General features: G+C 33.1%; 1 protein-coding gene across 3 annotated transcripts in view; it reads left to right on the top strand.

Annotated features, from left to right (window-relative positions):
* PPP1R12A (protein phosphatase 1 regulatory subunit 12A) overlaps nt 1-24,049 on the top strand; it is a 149,701-nt gene that overhangs the window by 89,140 nt on the left and 36,512 nt on the right. The window contains exons 5-14 of one of the 3 annotated variants that reach the window (XM_061204151.1): nt 2,741-2,885; nt 4,277-4,351; nt 5,167-5,255; nt 5,421-5,578; nt 10,631-10,755; nt 17,697-17,912; nt 19,180-19,274; nt 20,123-20,227; nt 21,142-21,309; nt 21,707-21,883. In XM_061204151.1, the coding sequence (XP_061060134.1) occupies nt 2,741-2,885; nt 4,277-4,351; nt 5,167-5,255; nt 5,421-5,578; nt 10,631-10,755; nt 17,697-17,912; nt 19,180-19,274; nt 20,123-20,227; nt 21,142-21,309; nt 21,707-21,883 (1,353 nt within the window). Of the gene's footprint in view, nt 1-2,740; nt 2,886-4,276; nt 4,352-5,166; nt 5,256-5,402; nt 5,579-10,630; nt 10,756-17,696; nt 17,913-19,179; nt 19,275-20,122; nt 20,228-21,141; nt 21,310-21,706; nt 21,884-24,049 lie in introns of all 3 variants that reach the window. The other 2 variants (XM_061204153.1, XM_061204152.1) reach the window with 2 other exon arrangements.

Raw genomic sequence — 24,049 nt, forward strand, 5'->3', positions numbered from 1 at the left:
CCTTCATTCACCATCTCTTCAACTTGGAAGCAAATTCCTTTCTATCCTTTGACTCAGTTCAAGGCTCTTAAGCCCATGAAAAAAAAAATGCTCAACTTCATTCATAATAAGTGCAGATAAAGCTACAGTGAATTATCATTTTTCATCTATCATATTGGCAAAAATCAAAATGTTTGGCACACTGTTGGCAAATTTGGGAAAAGGCACTCTCTTACATTATTGGTGAAAGTATAAATGACTATTGAGCAAATTTTATCAAAGTAACAGTTATTCTTTGGCTTAGCAGCACTACCTCTAGGAATTGTTTTTTTTTAATTTATTAATTAATTAATTTATTTTATTTTTGGCTGCGTTGGGTCTTTGTTGCTGCGCGCGGGCTTTCTCTAGTTGCAGCGAGCAGGAGCTGCTCTTCCGTGTGGTGCATGGGCTTCTCATTGCCATGGCTTTTCTTGTTGCAGAGCAGGGGCTCTAGAGCGCAAGCTTCAGTAGTTGTGGCTTAGTTGCTCTGCAGCATGTGGGATCTTCCTGGACCAGGGCTCGAACCCATGTCCCCTGCATTGGCAGGCAGATTCTTAACCACTGCGCCACCAGGGAAATCCCTAGGAATTTTTTTTACAGATATTCTCACTCACATAGGAAATAAGGTATGTGCTAGCAACATTGTTTATAATTGGAGTAGGAGAATGGTTGAGTAGATCATGATACATCCTTTCACTAGAATACTCTATAGCGATTAAAACACTACTTATAGATATGGAAAGAGCGCTAGGATGTGTTAAGTTGTCAAGCCAAGAACAGATCTATGCCTCATTTGTGTTTATGTTTTAAAAATTTAAGTTGTATTTATTTCTATATGCATAAAATCTCTCTGTAAGGATCTAATCAAAAGTAGTAGTATGGGTATCTCTGGGGCAGGGAAACTGGTTGGCTAAAGGTCAGCAGTGGGGAAGTGACTTTGCTATCTAGCCATTTATTCTTTTTTAGTTTTAAAACTTGTGAATATTTTACTTAGGAAAGAAAATATGAAATCAAAAATAAATAGAAGAGATCCATTTCAAATGTAACTGTCTCCCCACTTACCCCCTCCCCCCCAAACACACACAACCCCTTTCAGTTGATTTTTATGCTTTTCAGCTCTGTACCCCTATTGCAGCTTCATCATAGAACCTGTCTGTGAGAGTTGATTGTTGTTTTACTTAACTTTTGTCCTCCATTAGAAGTTCCTAGAGCATAATAAATACTGTCTTATTTTTTTGAGTATCCTTGCATGGCCTGGCATATAGAGAGCTTTATGTTTGGGGGGCGGGGGGTGTGTGTCTACCTTTCTCTCCGCACAGACTCTCAAGTACTTAGAATTTTGTATTGCTCAGGATATTTAACATTATTATAGTTCATATTTCCTATTGGGGGTATATTTTTATTAGCTTATATTCCAGTATTATTTCTGTCTCTATTAATAAAGTATCTGATAATATTTATATTAGTGGCCATATTTTTTTAACTTAAATCTTCTGACATATCTATTAGCGTGTTTTTTAGATCAATGGCTCTTAAATGTTGATCTGCAGGCAGGAGACAGGCAGTGATGTGAGATCATATGCAGGACTTATTAAAAGTACAGATTGACAGGGCCCATTTCCCAAGAAACTGACTAATTCAATGGAACTGGGATGGAGCTGGGGAATCTTTTTTTTTGTTTTTTGTTTTTTTCAATAGCAAGTTTTTCAGATGGTTCCACTATGGAGCCATAATTAAAAACATCTGCTTTAGATATTGTTAGGAAATAGGGGATCAGTTCTTGAAACATAAATAAATGGTTATATATTAGCTATCACTACCACCTCCTGTAGGTAAAAAGAAGCCCTTCTCAAGGTCAACATCTTGGAAAGTAAGGTAAAGGTTAACCAGATTTGAGTTATAGAGTATTTAGTGTTCGCCTTTGTGTGTGGCGCTGTGCTGTGTGCAATTTATAGACCCATTCTTTGCTCTCTGTGAGCTTAATTTCTAAATAAAATAAAGGTCGATGTCAGTATACAGTTATAAGGGCATACTAACATTTATGCAACTCTTTTCATTGTATTAAAATGTATTTCTGTTTTCTAGCTTTGTTGATGATTAGAATATCTGCTTTCTACTGCTGCAGAAAAGTAGACTCGACCCCTCGGAATATTTGTTTTGCTTTGTTTTGTTTCTAACAGTCATTTTCCTATGAAAATTTCCAATGGTAGATCATAAAGGTTCATGAAGGCTTTCACAAACCAGTTCCTTAACCACAATGCAACAATGACACTACAAATAACTTTGATGCCAGTATATTTTTAGAACACGATCAGCTTGAGATGATATATCATATGGACACTTGAAGACATTCCCTACAATAAATCAGTTTAACATACAAATTGATCCAATAGTTTTGAAAAATTATAGACTTTCCTGCAAAATTTTCAGTTAGAAACATATTAACAAGAATTAATCAGTGTCATACCAAACCATAAGACTCATAGTCATTAGGAATTAATTAAAACTGAATTCATTATTATGGCAGTAACTCAAGATCCTCTATGCCAGTGTTTTCTGAGAATTCTTTTATCCTAGTTAATTTGTTGAGGGGAGGAGGGATTCTGAACTATGAAAAGAAATATATTGCAAATTTTTGTTAACTTGCATGGTATATAGCTGTTAATTATGTCCAATCATTTCTAGATTTTAATGATGATCTAATTCACTGTAATTTGTTTAGACTTTTAATACAGGCAGGCTATGATGTTAATATTAAAGATTATGATGGCTGGACACCTCTTCATGCTGCAGCTCATTGGGGTAAAGAAGAAGCATGTCGAATTTTAGTGGACAGTCTGTGTGATATGGAGATGGTCAACAAAGTGGTAGGCCTTTCAAATGTACTTTAAATATTTTAACTTCTAGAAATAGTTTTAGTCTAAAAAATGTTATGAGAATATAAATTATTTAATTCTATTAAGTTTTATTAACTGTACAAAACATTTTGTGAATCATTTATTCATTTTTATTATTAAGTCTTTTCCAGCTACTTGTGAGGTGATTTGGCCTTGTTCGACAAAGAAGTATTACTCTTTCTGTAATAGTATTACCATACGTGTCGAGTAGATTTGGGTGCTTCCATTGATATTATATTCTTAGAAATTCATAAATTAAGAAAATTTTGCAAACATATAAGGTAGAATATATTCTAAATAATGAACTTTCTGGCATTCTGGAAACTTGTACCAGTAGGGTTATTATAAGGACTAAGCTGGCAGCAGGAAAAATCCTTACTATTTTTGGTCAACAGCTCTTTGAAATTTTCTTTTCCACTATGACTAAAAATAAATTGACAGATGTTCATCTGGACTACTTTTTGAAACTAAGTCATACCTGTGGCTGGCTGAACCTTTAAGTAGTTTAGAAATACATATGTTTATTTTATTATTCTACTACGAATTTAATTAATTTTTATGGCGGTAAAGTAGAAATAAGATCTCAAAAAGGTTAAACTTGGAGTTACCACATGACCCAGTAATTCCACTCATAGCTATATACCCAAGAAAATTAAAACAGATGTCCACACAAAAACTTACACACAAATGCTCATAGCAGTATTATTCATTATGTACCAGAAAGCAAAAGCAGATGTCCATCGTCTGGTGAAGAGATTAGCAAAAGGTGGTATATCATGCAATGGAATATTATTCAGCAATAAAAAAGAATGAAGTAGATACATGCTACAATATGGATGAACCTTGAAAACAGTTTGCAAAGTGAAAGAAGCCAGTCACAAAGGACCATATATTGTATGATTCCATTTATATGAAATGTCTGGAATAGGCAAGTCTGTAGTAACAGAAAGTAGGTTAGTGGTTGCCTCAGACAGGGGCAGAGGGAGTGGGGAGGGGATTGCTAATGGGTATGTCATTTCTTTTTGGGGTGATGAAAATGTTCTAAAATTGATTGTGGTGATGGTTGTAAAACTCTGTGAATATACTAAAACCATTGAATTGCATACTTTAAAATGGGTGACTTGTATGTGAATTATAGATCAATAAAGCTGTTACCAAAAAAAGTAAGGGGAGGTATATCAGCTGCTTATCTCTCACATGGATTTCTCATACATCTCCTTCAAGTCATATGTACCATGTTTTATACCTACCATAAAAAATGTTATCTAACTTCTTTCTGTATAATCATACAGAATCACCGAAGGCATTTTATAATTTATTGATTTTTTTTATTATCACCAATCCTCTTGTTTCCTGCGTAGGGCCAGACAGCCTTTGATGTAGCAGATGAAGACATTTTAGGATATTTAGAAGAGTTGCAAAAGAAACAAAATCTGGTATGTTTGATGACTGTCTAAAAATTGTCTCTATTAGTGAATAGAATTGAATTTTAGATAGCTGAAAAAGTATTCTTGTGATGTTTTGTACTGTTTGGTTTTAAGTTATTCCTAGCGATCAAATTAAATGACAGTGAATGAGAATAAAGGAGTGGTGGTGGTGTTTTTTTAGCCTTTTGTGTTGCTTATCCCCATTTCTCTAGCATCCCTTTACCAGAATGAATACATCTACAATGTATATGTTCTCAATAATAGTATCTTTTTGTAATTTCATAAGAAAGTTTGCTTAGAGGGTGGAGACTATAAAATCTCAGATTGCTAAAATAGCATATGCTAGATAAGCAAGGAGTTAACAAAACTAGGAAGCAGATGTTTAAGTAAAATATTATCAGACATCCTAAATGGTTAATGGTCCCTGGTTTTTCAGTGAACTAAAGTTGGAGGGATCTTAAAAAAAAAATCCAACTTAGTCCTTTGTGGAGTGGTTTGTTGTTGTTGGTTTTTTTGGCTGCACCGCACAGCAGATCTTACTTCCCCAACCAGGGATCAAACCCATGTCCCCTGCAGGGGATGCGCAGTCTTAACCACTGGACTGCCAGGGAAGTCCCCTCTGTGGAGCTTTTAAACTGTCTAGTTCTTTTTATTCTTTATCCAAGCCCTTTTCTTTTTAGGTAAAACTTAAATCTTTTGTTTTGTCTGTTTTGTTTTCATTTAGTGTTTGGGAAGCTACTTTGTTATTATTTTAAATTCTGTATTTTGCTCATTAATGTTATTTTAATAGTATTGTTATTTTCCTTTGCATAACTTTTATAAAGCTCCATAGTGAAAAACGGGAGAAGAAATCTCCACTGATTGAATCAACAGCCAATATGGACAATAATCAGTCACAGAAAACCTTTAAAAAGTAAGTAAAATATTAAAGTAGGTTTTGTTATTGTTTTAAATGAGTTGGCATGATAGCCACAAGTATGATTATTAGATTTTGTGGTTCTGGGAAAAATTAATGTATTCATTATGTATTTTCACCTTTTGTGTTTATAATTATTTCAAGGCTTTTTTCCTTTCACAGCAAAGAGACATTGATTATTGAGCCTGAGAAAAATGCATCCCGTATTGAATCTCTAGAACAAGAAAAGGTTGATGATGAAGAAGAAGGAAAAAAAGATGAATCTAGTTGCTCTAGTGAAGAAGATGAGGAAGATGACTCAGAATCAGAAGCTGAAACAGGTAAAATTTGAAGGATAAAGGGATTTTCAGTGAATTTTGATGAAGTATATAGTAAGATGAGGTCAGGCTTTAATTTTGAAACTTTTCAGACTGACATGCTACTTGTTAGGATACCTCCCAAGCCAGTAAGTAAATTGCCTTTCAGGGAGTGTTAGAAATTTAAGTATAGCTGTGATTTTATTGTTCTCTGCTTACCTGGAGGCAGGTAATTGATCACCTCTGCATTTTACTGACCTATATTTTTAGGTTTAAAGAAGGTGAAGAGGCTTCTAAGATTCCCTTTGGATGGTGCAGATAGGCTTAGATGGGTTCCCAGCAGCTCAAGAATGCTCCTGCTGCTTTCTGAGACCTGAAAGTACAGGAAGCTGGCTCCAACAGCATCCCAAATATTTCCTCAGTAATACTAAAGTTTTAGAAAGTTGGGGCAGAGTCAAGATTTTTCCCTGTAGAGGTGTGGGGAAATTTACTTTGTTTTGAGAAATTTTAAAGATGCAGAAAAATATAATATAATAAACATTCATATTCCAACTACCAAAACTTAACAGCTGTTGACATTTAGCTATATTTGCTTATAATTTTTCTTTTAATAAAATTAAAACATTACCATTGTCTTCTTTAACCATCAGCCCTAATCTACTTCTCTTTCCTTTCTTTCCCAAATCACTATCGTGAGTTTTTTTCTGAATCTTCTAGTCCATTTTTGTACTCTTATCTTACATTCAGAAGTAATATATAGTAATTATAAGGTTGTTTTGTGTTTTTATTATTCCCTAGGAGTTGTTATGCAACTTGCATTTTTTACTTGAAAGTTGTATTTTTTAGGTTTGTTTGTATCTATGTCTTTATGTATGTAACTTATCCTTTTAGTTGCTGCATAGTATTCATTAAATACATTAATTTCCCTTTTGATAAAAATTTACCTTATTCCCAATGTTTTGTTGTAAATAATGCTGCAGCAATCATTTTATAATTGCCTCCCTGTGTATATGTGCAAGAGGTTCTCTAATAGATACACTTAAACATTGGATTATTGAATCATATTTTCACTTTTCATAGATGCTGCCAAATTGCTTTACTCTAACAATTTACATTCTTTCCCTTTTTATTATCAAGGATATGTTTTCTGCTTTTTTTTCCCTCTGGCTCACGTGTTTTTATAGATTTTGTTTACTGAATTGCTTTTATTCTGTATTGGCTAATCACTCAAACTTCTGAAGAGGGACTTTCCTGGTGGTCCAGTGGTTGGGACTTAGCCTTCCACTGCAGGGGGTGTGGGTTCAATCCATGGTCGGGGAGCTAGGATCCCACATGCCTCGCAGCCAAAAAAAACCCAAAACATAAAACAGAAGCAATATTGTAACAAATTCAATGAAGACTTTAAAAATGGTCCACATCAAAAAAATCTTAAGGAAAACAAAACCAAAAAAAAACCTTCTGAAGAGTATGAGATTCCAGGATTGCTATCTTTGAGTTGTATAACCTGGCATTTTGGCATTTTAATGTATTTATCAGAAAAGGTATTTCATTTTCATTAAGGTTTTTATCAATGAAAAACTGTCATCATTATCAGGACCAGTTTGGTGATCATTAGTAAACACAAATGGAGCCCTAGAATTTCTTGGACTCCCCATATTTCCTCTAGACACAACAGCAGCAGTTTTGAATCAGTTTTTTTTACTCACTCAATAAAATATTTTCTCTAAGAAAATGTGAGAAGCTAAAGTTTACTAAATAAACATGTCAAGGAACGTACTGATAATTCTATTTCCCATTAAAAACAAGATATTGCTAAATGGGCACAGGCTAGCTTTGTTGCCAGGTGATGTGTTATGGATTTCTTTATTTTCTTGAAGCTTACTAATCCTACAAGTAAATTATTTTTTTGGAAATGCACAAAGAGTTTTTGAGATTTATAAATGGCTAGATTCTAGTCACTTAGGGATTTAATTTTTTATTTATTGCTGTGACATTGCTGATCAGGTGAGTCTGCATATCTTTTGCCTTGACACAGTAATATAGGTAAAATTGGCAGTAGAACAACAGGTAGTCATTGAATATTATGATTTATTTGTATAACATGCTAATTAAAATATTTCTAATTATAAAAACAAATTATATGAGAATCAGCATGTACAGTGTTCAAGAACATGGACTGATTCATGCATGTAACTGTATATGTGGGTAAGTTATTTAATCTCTGAGTTCTCTGTAAAATCAGGGTAATAATACCTGCTTTACATGGATACTATATAACAATCAGTTGCTTTGTAATAAATGTTAATTTTCATGTAATAATTGTATAAAATTAAAGTCTACTAATTTAAATAAGATTAATGTACGTGCTTACCTAATAACACTTCAGTTAAATTTGTTCAGTTCATTTGAAAGATGAAATGATATCATTGAAATTTAAATTGACTCAGATACTTTTGCAAGTATTTAAAGTTATTTTTATGTAGTTAATCTCCTCTCTGTGAGACATGCCTTGGCCCTCAGTCTCTAGTAAAATATATCATTACAAATTAAACTATATGCACATGTGCACACGAAAGCCAGGACCAGCACCCAGATCTCCTAGCTCATGTAGTAGAATTCAAGAACTGGAAGTCCAGATATCTCACAGAGATTCCTGAGATTTTTCTACCTAATTTTTTCTTCATTGGTCCCTTCTATACAGTTCACTGTTCAGTATTAGGCACCAGGGAGCTATTTAAAACAAAAAAAGACTTCAGATTTAGGCCAGTCTTGCCACTAACTAGCAAGTCTCCTGACCTTTGGTTGAAATTTCCTTGCTTGTAGAATGAGAAGTATTGGACTAGGCTATCTGGATAGTTCTTTAAACTCTTCTGTAAGTATGAATAGAAGTAATTACCATCAAATTGTATTATATTAATTCCCGATTTGGAGTTTAAGCATACCAATCTCTCTCTTCTCAGTGAGCTAACTTTAAATGTTCCTCTGAAGCATTGTACTTGATAATTTTGTTCTTCCTGTTGCTAGTAGCCAGTTGTGCCAGGAAAATTTAACTCTATCTCAAGAATTAATCCATGTAAATGCTGTGTGGTTCCTTCTCTCTCACTCTTTTAATATCAACAAGGCTTTATCATACTTTATTTGGCAAGCTTGAGAAAGCAGCCATTTCCCTGTAGAGGTATAGCTTGATCTGACAATTTCTAAACTGTTTCTTTTTTCTTTTTGTAAGGTTATTTCCTTGGGAAACTGTTTTATGTTAAATAACTATTTTGCTGAATTTTCTTTCATAAAATATTTTCCAAGCCATTTTTTAATCAGTTTCTTATAAATCAGATTGAAAATAGGAACTCAACCAAAAGTTTAACTTCCTTCCAAATGATTTATAAATTTTTCAGAGGTAGTTGAAGGAATGAGAATAGGGAAGCATAGTTTTGCTTTTAGGTTTTTTTTTTTTTTTCTCTAAGACATGAAGTTTTTATTCTTCATTGAAATCAAATGGATAGAAAGGGCTTCAGTAACACTGATAATGTTTACTTAAGTTAGATGGTGGACACCTGAGGTTTGTTTCATTATTATTCTTAAACATAAATGTTTGCATACGTGCATATACATTCTTTGATGTATAGATTTCCATAATATAAGACTGATATATATCCCCAGTGCCTAGGACAGTACTTGAGGTATCAGACACTTAATAAATATTCATTGAATTACTCTCTCCGGTTGGATGGATTGTTTTCCAGGAGGATGGTCTAATCAGAGTGTACGTGATTTGTACTTAACTGTGCTGAATAGGCTTAGCTTCTGTTGAATGAAAAGAGGGATTTAACAATGAGAAAAAAGTTTATTAGACTGAGTTTTGCTCATTCAGTTTATTTGAAAAGCTGTGGTTATAGTGATTTTTAAATATGCCAGTTTGGCCTTGTCCTTTGATATAGTTTAAGATTATGCTTTTCACCCTATTAACATCTTACAGATGTTTTCTTAGTCACAAATAGGACTGAATGAATCATTGCAAATTCAGAATTATTAGTGGGAAGTTTGTATTTGCCCTAAAGATAAGGATTTGTTAATGTTGTCTACTTAATCATAATGGTAATTTATGGTGGAAGATTCTTTGCAAAACTGACCTAAAGAAGGGAGACAGGTAGTATAATGAAAATGAGTATCTCATAGGGCTTTAAAAGCAGTATACTTCTTCACAAAAGTATAGAAAGATACCTGTCCTATCCCATTTTGAAACTAAAAGAATATTTTAAAACTGGATAAAATGACTTTTGACCATTTGAAAAGTGAACTTTTCTAGCCCGTTTATAAATTACAGTTAATTTAAAGGTTTAAATTTATACGTGACTTTTGCTAAAGGCCAGTTTGATTTATGTGTTCAAATACAGTCTTTGAATTTTTGCTCGCATCATATTGATTTTTTTCTAATATTTCAAAAATCTTTTTCTAAGTGATCAATTACTAGTTGGAAATTGTCTTGATACATTGTGAGAAGAGATTTAACCTAATTTAGCTGACATTGTGCCCATTTAACTTTAGACTTTTTAGGGGTGAGAAGGAATGCTCTTTGTGACATTTAAGCATACTGTTTGACAGGAATGTAAGTCATTATCGACAAAGAGCACTTTTAGATTTCCTAGAATAAAGAAGAGCTATAAGTTTTAGGTAAGCAATGTAGGTTGTTTGTTCATTGGAAAACTGCATAGCTCTTGCATTTTTTGAAGTTACGTTGTATTCATGTATTCAAGTTTTAAATATTAATTTAAAACTTAAAAAAATTTTCCATAGTGTTAAAAGTACACAAGTCAGATAGTCAGATTTTATTTGTGCTTTTTATTCTTAAAAGTCTGGTTGTGTGTCGTGTTCTTATTTAAGTCTCATACCTATTGAGACATTTCTAGAAACTCCTTGAAAATGTCACTTGTTAAAAGGGATAATAGTGGGAAAAGACTGAAATAACAAAACCTTAAGCAAAAATACAGTATAAAATGCTATTTTCAATACCATTGAAACTGAATTCATCTAGAATCATGACTCTTAGTGTTGTTTTTTTTTCTTTTCCTTTCCCTAAAGATAAGACAAAATCCATGGCTTCTGTAACTAATGCCAATACTTCTAGTACACAAGCAGCTCCTGTAGCTGTTACAACACCTACTGTGTCATCCGGTCAGGCAACACCTACATCACCTATTAAAAAGGTAAGCCAAAATTGTGTTTGTTAAAAATAAATGTATTCTGTGTAAGTACCATTTGAGCTAAAGCATTAAGACAGTTCTAAGTTTATTTAAGGTTTTAGAATAAGAATATATTTTTCTTTATTTCCTCTGAATCTATTATATTCTTTTTTACAAGTACTTTTTGCAGTTGATATCACAGTTGATCATTAACAAAAATATCGGATTGGCCAAAAAGTTTGTTCGGTTTTAAGTAAATTAAGAGACGTTTTTCATTTTCACCAAGAACTTTATTGAGCAACATATTCATTAACCAAACGAACTTTTTGGCCAACCCAATAAATAGGAGAAAGATAAAATTTTTCATATGAAAAACTACTGATCGTGGTAGTTTTTTATTTCCATTGAACTTTTGAGAAGCATGGGGTTTGTATCCTTTATTTCTGTTGAGTAAAGGTGCATTTTGGTAATTTCACATGTGTATAAGTTAAGCACGAAAAGTACTACCACAAGTTACTGAGAGAACTGGAATCTAGATTTTCTAATTCATTTACAAAGCACCAGGTATGTCAGAACAAACCAGAGGTCAACTGCTGACCCCACCTCTTGTTAGTTGTTGTGACCTTGAGCAAGTGACTATCTTCCTTATCTGTTCCCCCTAAAAAGGACAAAACAAAAATAATAACAAAGAGAAAATAAGTTAACATTGTTAAGCGGTAATTGAGAGAGCTTGGCTAGTGACTGAGTGCTCCCAAAATGTTGGTTTCATTTCTTCCTCTTCCTTATTTTGTTCTCCATTTATTCTTCATCCTTACTTTCTTGTTGATCTGTTAAAGACTTTTCTTTTCCCTGCTGTTTCAGAACCTATACTTCTTTTAACTGTAATTAAAGATTAAGGGTTTTCTGTGGGGTCTTTTTTTTTTTTTTAACCTACTGGTCTCTTTTTAAAGGCTCCTCCCCACCAGCCCTTACCTAACTTTTACGAGCAAACTCATTTCCCTCTCTGTGTAACACACACATGCACACACGCACCCACGCACACATACACACGTAGACATATTCACACTCACACGTGCTTTTTTTTTTTTTCTGGAACCATTTAAGAATTGACCGCTCTCACTGTAACACTTTATTCCTAAGTACTTGAGTATATATCTCTTAAGTACAAAGGCATTATCCTTCATTCCCTCACTGAAATCATCATACTTAGAAAATTTAACGTTGATATAATACCATTATTTATGTTCACTAATATACAGACCATACTCAAAATTTTCCCAGTTGTCCTCCTAGTAACATCTTTCTAGCTGTTTGATTTTTCAAATTAAGGGTCCATTCAGGGATTATACATTGTGTTTACTTATTAAGTCTCTGCCTTTGGACTTCTTGTTTTGTTGCTTCTCTGACGTTATTTGGTTTGCATGGGTTTGAGGACTGATTTTAAATCCCCACAATGTTTCTGTCATATTGTCAGTTTTGCTAATCTTTGGATTTGGCTCCAAGTGGTCAAAATTTGAACCTTTTAAAATCATAAACTAGAGAATTTTTTAAAAATCCATACTGTTATTAATAATCCTCCTCTAAAACTCTTCCAAAGGAAAGCAGTAGTATGAATTCTTAGTGGTAGAAATGTATGAATTTCACTGGTATAGTTTGAATATCAGAAGACTTTGTGACTGAATTATCTTATTACCTTCTGTATTCTAGAACTGAGGGTTTCTTGAATTCAATTAGAACCCATCTTCAAATGGTCATAATTTCATATGCTTTAAAATGAAATTCTCCAGAAGCAGTCTGTCTGCAGAATTTTCAAGATAGTTATCATGCCATAACTGGTGTCACCATGAGCTGCTTTAACTAAAGCTTTATTAATTCTAGAACCCCTTTATACTTCTTCAGTGAATACTAAACTTTAGCTCTTTTGATTATCTGTTAGAACTGTAGATTTATCAAGTTCCCAAAAGCCCCATCCCCCCTGGAATAGCTGGCCAGGAAACCAGCTGTCAGTCTTTTGAGTATTTAACTAAGCAATCTCTTTCCTACTGTAGTCAAATAATTACAATAGGGTTCTTATGATCAATTATATTTTTCTCAAGCATAACCCTAGATTTATGGCAGTTTACTTCTCAGTTTATGCCAACTGCCCTCACTGAAAGCAAATACTTAATACCTCTGTTAGATTAGTGGGCCAGTAATTTCTTTGCTATAAAAGTTCTTATTCAGAATTACTTCTGATTCTGTAATTAAATTGATCTAATGACAACTGTTTCTCTAATTTGCATATTTAGAAACTCCATTTTATTCTCCATTTAAAGCATCATAACTTGCTTTAAAGATTACATTGTTTCAGTCTTTGTTCTTAAAGTTTTATGGGCAAATTTTATTCAAAGTAATAAAGTCATGGTGGACAAAAAAATGAAGTATTTTTAAATTTTATCAGTATTATATGACTTTTAAAGCCTGTTACCATGTTCAGTGATACTGTATTTAATTTAGCATTTTAGTGGTTTTTTTTCATTTGTTTCAAGATTTTCCTTGTAACTTAGAGACCTAACAGAAATTTCCTTGGGTGAATTCTTAATTTGTAAATGCATCGTAAAAGATTTTGTAATTAATTAGGAGTTCTGTCTATTTTTAGGTTGCCACTTACTACTCTGCTTCTATTATCTAGACAAGTTATCTTAAGTTCTCTAGCTTCCTCCACCAGTACATAAACTATGTATATAAATACATACACACACACACACACACACACACACACGAACATTCATGGCAAGGAATAGATCATGAAACTGGAAGCTCTAAAACAGTATTAAATATCACTTATATTCTGTAATAACTCATGATAACTACAGAGAAACATAGGTATAGTCACTTTAAATGATCTTCTCTTAAGTTGTTAACTTGTCAGCTAAAATTATAGAACATTTCTGTAGCAGTGAGATCAGGCCTATGATTTATGGATATATTATCTATAAAACCATTAGTTTGATCTTATGATTTATTTTAACTAAAAATAGTAAGCTTATCGCATTATTTAACTTACAATAAGTTAAATAATATACATTTTATATTAAATTTTTATCTAACAATAAGTTTATTGTTAAAGTTTCAACTAACAATAAGTTTAACTAACAATGTTTATATATAACTCTCTAGACAAAATAAATATTGTTGGGATCTCTGAAAAAGATTACCTACTCTGCTGTATACACATACATTCCAATAAGCAGAAACTATATTTTCTTTGCTAGATGGTAAAAATTCAGAGTTTTCTTGGAATTACATGTTCTTGCTAATTGAACCTACATCATAATAAAATTTAGTAAAAGACTACTATGTGCTGTGGGTATATGAAGTATACCAATAAAAGTGTATAATTGTAGAATGATGGTTTTTAAATGGAAGAAATCATTTTTGATTTGAGGTAATGGAGTTAGAACATTTGAGATGGATCTTGAAGAATGAGGTAGTATTTCAACTAACAGAGAGGAGAGTTTGTACAGTCTGTTGAAAAAGAGAGAAGAGAAACAGTGTGATCAAAAGTAAGGTTAATGTGGAGTGTTGCAGGAAAAATGAGTTGTCTAGTTTGATTGATTTATAGGATACATATACGAAGTAAAGCAGGAAAAGTAGAGCCAAACTGGAATGTTTTCATTACTATGGTAACATTTTCATAATTTGATAGATAGTAGAGGATCATAGATGTTTGAACAAGGCCATGAGAGAATTTTAGAATGTTATTCTGGCAGCAATATACAGGTATATTTGAAGGTGAGAGACTGACTGAGAGAAGGTTTATTAGAAAGTCATTGAAGTTGCCTAGCATGATAAGAATATAAACCAGAGAAGTGGCAGTGGACTTATAAAGGAGAGGAGGAGATTTAGAGACTTGGCACTTAATTTGTAGATGGAGGAAGATGACAGAGAAGAAGTCTAACATGACTATGAAGTTTCAAATTTAGGGAGTTGGGACTTCCCCGGCGTCCAGTGGTTAAGACTTCGTGCTTTCAGCACGGGGGCATAGGTTTGATCCCTGGTCAGGGAACTAAGATCCCATATCCCACATGCCACACAATGCGGCCAAAAAAAAAAAGAAATTTAGGGGATTGAAGAGATTTTTGGTGCCAGTAACAGAAATAGGGAACTGAGGAAGAGTTCGTTTGGAAATAAAGGTGTTTGACTTTAAACATGTTGAGTTTCAGGTTCTAATTTTAGTTACATATAGTCCATTCTACAGGTAAATAGAAATTCAGGACTAGGAATTTAGGAATCAGATTGAGCTGGAGAATAACAAATTTGAGAATAAGCTGAATACAATTAATATTTAGCCTGAGGATATAAGAAGACCCTACTCCCAACATTCAGAAGAAAGTATAAAGAGAAGATAGGAGATATAAGAACAGACTCTTGGAGTGCTTATGTTACAGGGCTATGACAAGGATAGTTGCTACCAACAACAACAAAAAGACCAGGAAAGGGGTAGTCAGAGAGTAGGAAAGTCAAAATAGTGTCCTGGTTATAAAAACCAAAAGAAGAATTTCAGGGACTAGGTATACTTGAGTTTTTCAGAGAGGTTTATTTATATACCAAAAATTGAAAGATGCTTTTAAACACATAAACGAGTATTTAAATCCATGTTAGGTGGAGAGGAGGTATATCAGTCATAACAGTGCAACAAAATTTCAAACTTGATAATATTGCCTCATTTTTCTCAACTCTAAAATATTGGATAATAGTAAAATGCTATTTCATTGGGTGATTGTAGGATTAAATGAGATAACCCATATGAAGCACTTAGTTTAGGACCTCACACAGGTAAACATTTGTTAAATATTAGCTTCTGTTGTAACACTCAGCAAATATTATTTGCTATATGATGATTTTATCATGGAGGAATAACATTTGTTTCCAGTTTGGGGTAAGTTCTGGGGTAGGGAGGGATTGGCAAACCATGGTCTGTGGGCCAAAGGTGGCCCACTACCTGTTTTTTGTACAGCCTGCAAGTTAGAATGGTTTTAATACTTTTAAATGGTTGGCAGAGGCAGGGGAGGATGAAAAGAAAAAGAATATTTTGTGACACAAATTCAAATTTCATTTCCTCTAAATAAAGTTTTATGTAACACAACCACATTCATTCATTTGTGTACTACCTATGGCTGGGTTTATGCTACAGCGGCATAGATGAGTAGTTACAGCAGAGACTGTATAGTCTACAAAGCCTAAAGTTTACAATCTGGCCCTTTACAGAAAAAAAAGTTTGCCAACCTCTGTTCTGGAGTACCATGACTTTAAACTCTGAAATCAATAAGGAATCATCTCAGTGCCTATCATATTATGTAAAATATTACAGAGCTTCCTGGACTTTCTCAGTCAGTGGAGACCTTAGTGTTTTACTAATTTTTTTTCACAGTGCCATTTGGCCAAAAAAAAAAAACCTCTTGGTTTCATTTATTAAGTAGTTAGGTACAAATAAGTTAATAATGGCAATTTGTGCAGTGTCCAACAGATGTCACTGTACTTCTCTCAAAACTTTAAAATATCCCACAGCACCCCTGTGACTTTGTTCTTGTGCCCCCTGGAATGCCTCAGTGTGCATTTTGGGAACTGAAAAATGCTTGTATATCTTGAGTCTCTTTGCAACCTTATTGTTAGGAATTAATTATTGGAAGTATTAGAGGTATCTTGTAGCAGTTTTGTCTAGGAATTAGCCCTCCAACATTATGGGTGCTTTAACAAGCTCTATTAAACTACTGTTATGGCAAACCTTGGTAATAGGTGTGAAAGAAAGGTTGTTTTGGTTTGTTTTGTTTTTTTTTTAATCTATATCCTATGCTTGTAGTAATTAGTTGCTATATTTACCATCTATATTTAACTGTGGTTGAATATTTAAACTCTGTAAGTGAAGTTAATGAGGTGAACTAGTTACAGACAACAGACGTTTCATTTTTAGGGCAGTTGGAAAGCCCTGAAAATGAAATAAATATTTGTACAAAAACAGTTTTTAGTTGAAATGTTTAATGTTTGGTGGAAAAATCAAACAGTAAATTTAAGGCTATGATATTTAAAATATTAATGAATTAAATATTATAATTAGAAATATACTGATGATTACTTTTTTGTTGATGATGATGGATTTAAAATTTTTTAACCCAAGTACAAAATGAATAAAAACAAAATTCAAGGGCAGTAGTTTTTTCACTTCATACTATGATATTATCTGCTCTATGTGCCTTTAACTGCCTTAGAAGTTTCTGTATTAGATTCTTTCCGATTCTCTCATGCTAAAACTGGAACTTGTCCCAGTGACTTTTAAAGATTGGATAATTACCCAGTTGTTGGGTTTTAATTTATTATAAAATTCTTTTAAAAAGAGAAAAGTCTGTTCTGCTCATAACTTCCTTTCCTGTTTTCATACTTTCAATCTTTATCTCTTTACCTGTCTTATTTTAATTGGCTTTAGTATGATTTCATTGCTCCTATCATGCCTGTGGTGGAATCAGTAGATCCTGCATCATGGAGGCAGGGCTTGCGCAAAACTGGCATTGTTCTTGTGCCCAGTAAGGGTGAAAAATCTATGGTGAGGCATTTCGATGTGCAAGGATTTATATTAGGTTACAACATAACAAGTTTAATATGAATATTGGTTTCAAAGATGCATGGTTTTAAGTCATTATGGTGTGCTCATTTCTGTTCTCTGTATTTGCATCATAATTTTTCTGTGTGATACAAAGTGTGGAGTGTGTGTTCTTAAATCTAACATATGGAAAGGTAGTATTTCCTTCTTCAGTTTTAGATCTTTACATTTTTGACTAAGACATTAACCTGCTTAGTAAAAGTGTTTCTCCTGAAACTATTAACTATAATTTTAAACATATCTGTAAACTTCTCATTTTCAGTTTAAGGACTGATCAGTATTGTATAATTTTTTCCTTTTCCTTAAAAATAAAATAAAATAAAAACAGTTTCCAACTTCAGCTACAAAAATTTCTCCCAAAGAAGAAGAGAGAAAAGATGAGTCTCCTGCATCTTGGAGGTTAGGACTTAGAAAGACTGGTAGTTATGGCGCACTTGCAGAAATCACAGCATCTAAAGAGGCTCAGAAAGAAAAAGACACTGCAGGTGTTATGCGTTCAGCTTCAAGTCCCAGACTTTCCTCCTCTTTGGATAATAAAGAAAAGGTAATCTGTTTCACAATTTGGTTTCTATAAAAACTATGATAATTTGTTTTCCAGGAATCAGATCCATTGGATTTTCTACTACGTATCATTAGATCTATGTATCAACTTAATTCACCTGACTTAATGAATTACATGATAATACAAATGTACCTACCTTAAGCAGATGTCTATATGGGATATAATTACTGGGAAGATCAGGTGTATTTGCCCAAAACATAAATTATGAGACTATACTCAATTAAAGGAATCCTTTATTCTGTTTGAGAATTTACAATAAAATGTATCAAGGAGCAAGCTAATTTTATTTATTAAGAAGGGTTTTGAAAGTTTAGGAACACATTTGTTCTAGAATGTGATTATACTCATAAGTTGCATTTATCCAATATCGCAGTTTCTTTACCTACTTTTTCATCTGATACATCACAGCTTTGTCCTAGTGAGCAATTTTAATAACTATATTTTGAAAGGCAGTATTAAATTGCATTAAATAGAATGCACCACAGTTCATTCAGTGCTATTTTGTATAATTGGATTATTTATTTTCTATTGCATTTTTAGTGCTTGGACATTTTTTTCCTTACAGTTTTCTTGCTCTATACAGGAGTGTTTACATGTATCAGAAATTCAGAAATGAATTTCTCATTAAGTAATTTTAATATTTTTTATTTTGTATAAATTTATTTTCCAGTTGTTTTCCAAGTACTTGATGCCAGTATAATGAGAATGTAACAGATGTCATTGTCACTACACTCTCAGCCAGATTTGGTTAAATATAATTTAAATAACTTTTTGTTTTGTATATTTTAATGTTATATTTTTAAAACATAGAATATCAAGGTAGTAAATAGCTTGTATAATGTAAATAATTGAGACTTATCAGTGAACCGTATTTGAGACCTTATTTCTCTGAAAGAAGTAAAGATATTTTATCTTACAATACTACATTACAGTAAATGTTACAGAAGTTTCAGAAAAAGTCATTAAAATGTGGAGGAATTTTTCTTAAATGTTATATAAAAGAGCTAATTCTAGATTAAAGAAGAGGGAAAAGAAAATTAATTTGAACAGGCTGTCTTTTAGTGTTTGTAGTACTTGAATATTGATAGACATCAATTTTGGAGTTTAGCTAGGAATTATGGAAATATTATAAAATAAACTATGATGGCTATGTAATTATACATTGTTGAATACTCTTTCCATAATACTTTTAGTAGCACCTATAATCATCACAGATTTATGTTCACTCTTTTTTCTCCCTGTTGTGTAGGAGAAAGATAGTAAAGGAACTAGGCTTGCATATGTCGCACCTACAATACCAAGACGACTAGCCAGTACATCTGACATTGAAGAGAAAGAAAACAGGTGGATTCATTATGATTTGTTTTATTTTTTTTACTATAAAATCTTTACTATCTAGCATGAGAGTTAAAACATGAGCATTGTTGTAATTATGTGGGATATGAATTTCAGGAAGAGATGGAGGGTATTTCTAATAGGAAGAACACCAAGTACATGGACTTGAGGAGGTGCAGGCTTGGTATGTTCATGAAATAGCAAAAAAAATGAAGGCATTACGGTTGTAACAGAGTGAGGGGGCAGTGGTGGCAGATGAGGTCCCAGACTTGTATATGCTTTCTAAATATTTGGAACATAATAGAAAAGGAGAAAGAAGAAGGGAGAAAAAGCCTTTACTTGATCACTGTCAGCATTTTAATTTGTTTCTTCCTACTTTTCAGCACATATAGAGTATGAGAAGTTTTAATATAATTGTAATCATGTTATAATATTCAATTTTGTGTCTTGACTTTTTCTTTCACTTAAGATCTCGTAATGTCTTATATGTTAGTATGTATTTTCAATAAGCATTGTTTTTCATTAGTACATAGTGTTCCATAGAGTAGATTTGCTGAGGTTAAAGTAACCATTTCCCCTCCCCAAACTATGGGCATTTAAATTGTCTAATATTTTGTCATCATAAATAAAACTTCTGCAAACATTTAAATTTCCCCCCTATAGTTAGGATTATACCTTTGGGATAGAATCTTAGAACTGGAATCTTAGTGAATTACTTTCACTTCTTAATAAATATTCCAGAGTGTTTTTCTAAGGGATTTTACTGGTTTCTGCTTCTACAGATGTTTATTAAAATACAGCTTCTTTAACCCTATTTAAAATTATCTACCAGAATCTGAAGGATATTTTTTTCACAGAGATTCTTCAAGTTTGCGAACAAGTAGTTCATATACAAGAAGAAAATGGGAAGATGATCTCAAAAAGAATAGCTCAATTAATGAAGGATCAACTTATCATAAAAGGTAATAATATAATTCTTAAGTAACTTTTTTGTATTCTTTTATTAAAATATGAGGCAGTTTGGAGCTCTCAATTTAATATAACATTAAAAATGTGCCTTTATTAAATATATCTTTTGTTGTTTAAATAAAACTTCATTTAAAGACACAGAATATATATTTAAAGATGGGTGAAAATTTGCTCCTACTTATGCCTTCCTATTATATTATATATTTTTAAATTAAATTTGATATGCTGTGAAGTATCTTTTAGATTATAGCATATTAAAAAAGGAACTCTGTATGTAATTATATATAAGTCAATTATATAATTGACTAGAGGAGTTGAAATAGATCAATTAATTGATATATGGTGACCTGGAAAGTTTCTACTTGTGTTAGAACTCAGAGCAATGGAAATGCCTTGAATTGGAATGTTGGTAATATCATATTGGAGAGGGGGTGGAAAATCTATGCGTTATTTTCTCTGCTAAAAGCAACCAAAAAAGACTAAAAGATCAACAAGTATAATATAGGCATGGGTCACTCCTAGGGATGTGACCCATTGCCGAAACAATTTCTTAGAAAATGCTTAAGTCTTAACTTTCCCCGAGTAAAACCAAACCAAAGTGTTTTTCCAGACCCAACCTGGCATTACCATATGACCTGGAACAGTTCCAGATATGTAAACTATCAGATCATCTTTGAATCTTGTTGGTGGGTGGGGGAATGCAGTAAAATGATACACTACCAAATTAGGGAAATCATCTAGACTCTAGCAAGTTGTAGATGCAACTCTTGGTGCTGGAGCCGGTGGCGTATTTAGGAACACAGTCTTTTAGATTTTTCCTAGCCTTGTGAATCTGTATAATGTATGGGCATTGACTATAGAATACACATACAAACACATTCTATATAGATATGACTCTTTCCTTTAGTTGCTCCTTTGGTAGAAGACAAGATGATTTGATTAGTTCTAGTGTTCCAAGCACCACATCAACACCAACAGTTACCTCTGCAGCTGGGCTTCAGAAAAGCCTGCTTTCCAGCACAAGCACTACTACAAAGATTACAACGGGTTCTTCCTCAGCAGGCACACAAAGCAGGTGAGTCACAGATACATTTTGTGTTCAGGCCTACTGTGTGCTTATGTATGTGCATGCATTTTTGTTTAGAAGATTGTGGGGCTCTGGATTTTTTCATTGACCTTGTTAAAATGATTTACAAACAAAAATTGGTTCCAAAAAGAGGCAATTATGCATGTCTGGGGAAAAAAAATTAAGTTCCTGACTTATGAACTTTCCTTGCATTAAGCTGCTTAAAGTGTAAATTTCTCTTTGACAGCTCTGGGTGAACTTTTTGGTTCATAGATGAAAGATGTCTCACCTTATGTTTTAAAAAAATCCATCCCTGTAGTCACATGTTTTCAGCTGCTAGAAAGTGCTTTCCTTGTTTAGCTGTTTTCCTTTTCTCTTTTTTGTGTTGCTGCTTATGATGTTATAGTACCTCAAATCGTTTGTGGGCTGAGGATAGTACTGAAAAAGAAAAGGACAGTGTTCCTACGGCAGTGACCATTCCTGTTGCTCCAACTGTTGTAAATGCTGCAGCCTCTACCACAACCCTGACTACAACTACTGCTGGCACTGTCTCCTCCACTTCAGAGGTCAGGGAGAGACGCAGGTGTGTAAAGGTCCTAATAGGACTGCTGATATATCTTGCCCAATGATGAAAGTTGTTTGTTTTGTTTGGTTTTTTAATCTTGGGAAGTTGGTGACTATCTCTTCAGTAGGTTAATACATGAGATAACCTAGATCAGCTCAGAACTATGTAAATTGATATAATTAGCAATTATTAGCCTTTAGGCTTGGTAACCCACCTCTGACAGAATTAATGTTCTTGTTTAAAGGCACTGAGCCAGATAGTTGTCTTCATACTTAGCCATCTTAGTTTTAATGGTTTCTTTAATTCAAAACATTTTTGTGATGAAGATCTAAGCGCATACTCTAAACACCTACTAAACAAATCATACTCATGGAAAACTAGATGTAACATGACAAAAACAGGTTTTTTATTCTTCTCATTGTTTCCCCCTTCCACCTCATTATTAAGAAATTTGATGCACGTTTAACGGTTTTTGTTGTTGTTATTTTTGAGAATTTCGTTTTAAAATTCTTTTGGTGAAGAATGGCTTCTTATGCATATGTGTAAGCCAAATAATTTTAAGTATGTTAACTGCATTCACTTAGTTTTAATTCTGGTACATAGAAGGCACTTGTTAATTAAATTTTTTAAAGGGTCTGTGAATTTGTTTTATGTGCTTACACATTTTTTTGAGCATTGCTCACTTCTTCCTGTTGCAGCCAATTGGTATGGAATCATAGATGTGGAAAGGAATTTACCTATTATCTTTTATGATATCCTTTACAGAAGGAAACTGAGTCCCAGAGATATTAAGTGACTTTTCCACTTTTATGTGGCTAGTAAGTATGAGAGCTAAGGGTAGGCCCAATATTACAGGAGAATCAGTCCAGGGTTCTGTCTGCTATATCATGCATAGTCCCTAGCTTTGATTTTGGTTTTCCCTCTTGAGAAAGAACATCTTAGGAAACTAAACGTAACCTCTTTAAATATTTTATTCTTGAAAAATTAGCTACATAACTGATATTTTCCTTAACTAAAATACCAACCAGATTAATTTGGTTTTATTTCTAGCACATAGTATTCATATACAGTCTTATACATCTTTTGTCTCTGATGCCTAGCAAAGTGCATGGCCTGTTGTAAGTAGTAGCATCCTTATAGTAATATTTGTGTTGAATATATGAAAAGTAACAAAATGTTAAATGTTTTGAAAACTTTTTTAATTAAAAAAATGTTTTCCTGCCTATCATTACATCTTTAGTTTCTGTCAATATATTTATGCTTCATTTCTATTTTTATGGTGAAATTTAATGATACTTCTCTAACAGCACTACAAGCAGTTAGCATTTTGTGATTTTTGAATACCAGTATAGGTCATATCATATTTTAATTAATTCTTGTTTTGTTTTTCTCTTAGTCAGTTTTAGGTTTTTGAAGTGTTTTCAATGAGACCACATAGCCTACAGAAATTAGAGGTTCATAGGCACTCATCATTCTCTTCTAGTGAAAATGAATTTGAGGGCTTTGCTTTTTTGGGAGGTGGGGAGCTGAAGGGGAAAAAGTTCAGGAGGTCTTGGTTTTCTACTCCTTGCTGTGCCTTAATCCTAAGGTAAGAGTTCTCTGTGGGTCAGAATTTATTCTTCTGTAAAATGAGGTATTTAATTTATATAGTTTTTAACTTCTAGAATCCTTTCTATCTGTAGCATTCCATACTTTAAAAAAATTTTTCCAATGACAAAGCCAATGAATGCCTCCCCAAAATCATCAGTTATGTCAGAACAAGCAAATTATGATTCTTAACCTCAGATTTCTTTATTTTTTATATTGTTGGAAAGTATTGAGTTTCAGCTTTTTAGAATAAATCCTGGAAGACTTTAAAGATTGAGAATTAAATATTCGGTGATATTGTTAGGACAGAGCAGGTTCTCATATCATAAGAAATAAAATATGTCTATTGACATTTTTCCTGGTCTACATTACAGAAATTTTGTCTTAACTTGTTTCAGTGATGTGTGCAATAATATTAATGTTTGTGTTTTGTTTCATGTCAAATAATTGTTTGCAATTTTGGCCTTGTCTGTCTTTTTTTGTTGTTGTTGTTGGCCGCGCTGCTTGGCTTGTGGGATCTTAGTTCCCCAACCAGGGATTGAACCAGGGCCTTCAGCAGTGAAGGCACGGATCCTAACCACTGGACTTCCAGGGAAT

Source organism: Eubalaena glacialis, chromosome 11, assembly GCF_028564815.1.
Source record: "Eubalaena glacialis isolate mEubGla1 chromosome 11, mEubGla1.1.hap2.+ XY, whole genome shotgun sequence".
NCBI lineage: Eukaryota > Metazoa > Chordata > Mammalia > Artiodactyla > Balaenidae > Eubalaena > Eubalaena glacialis.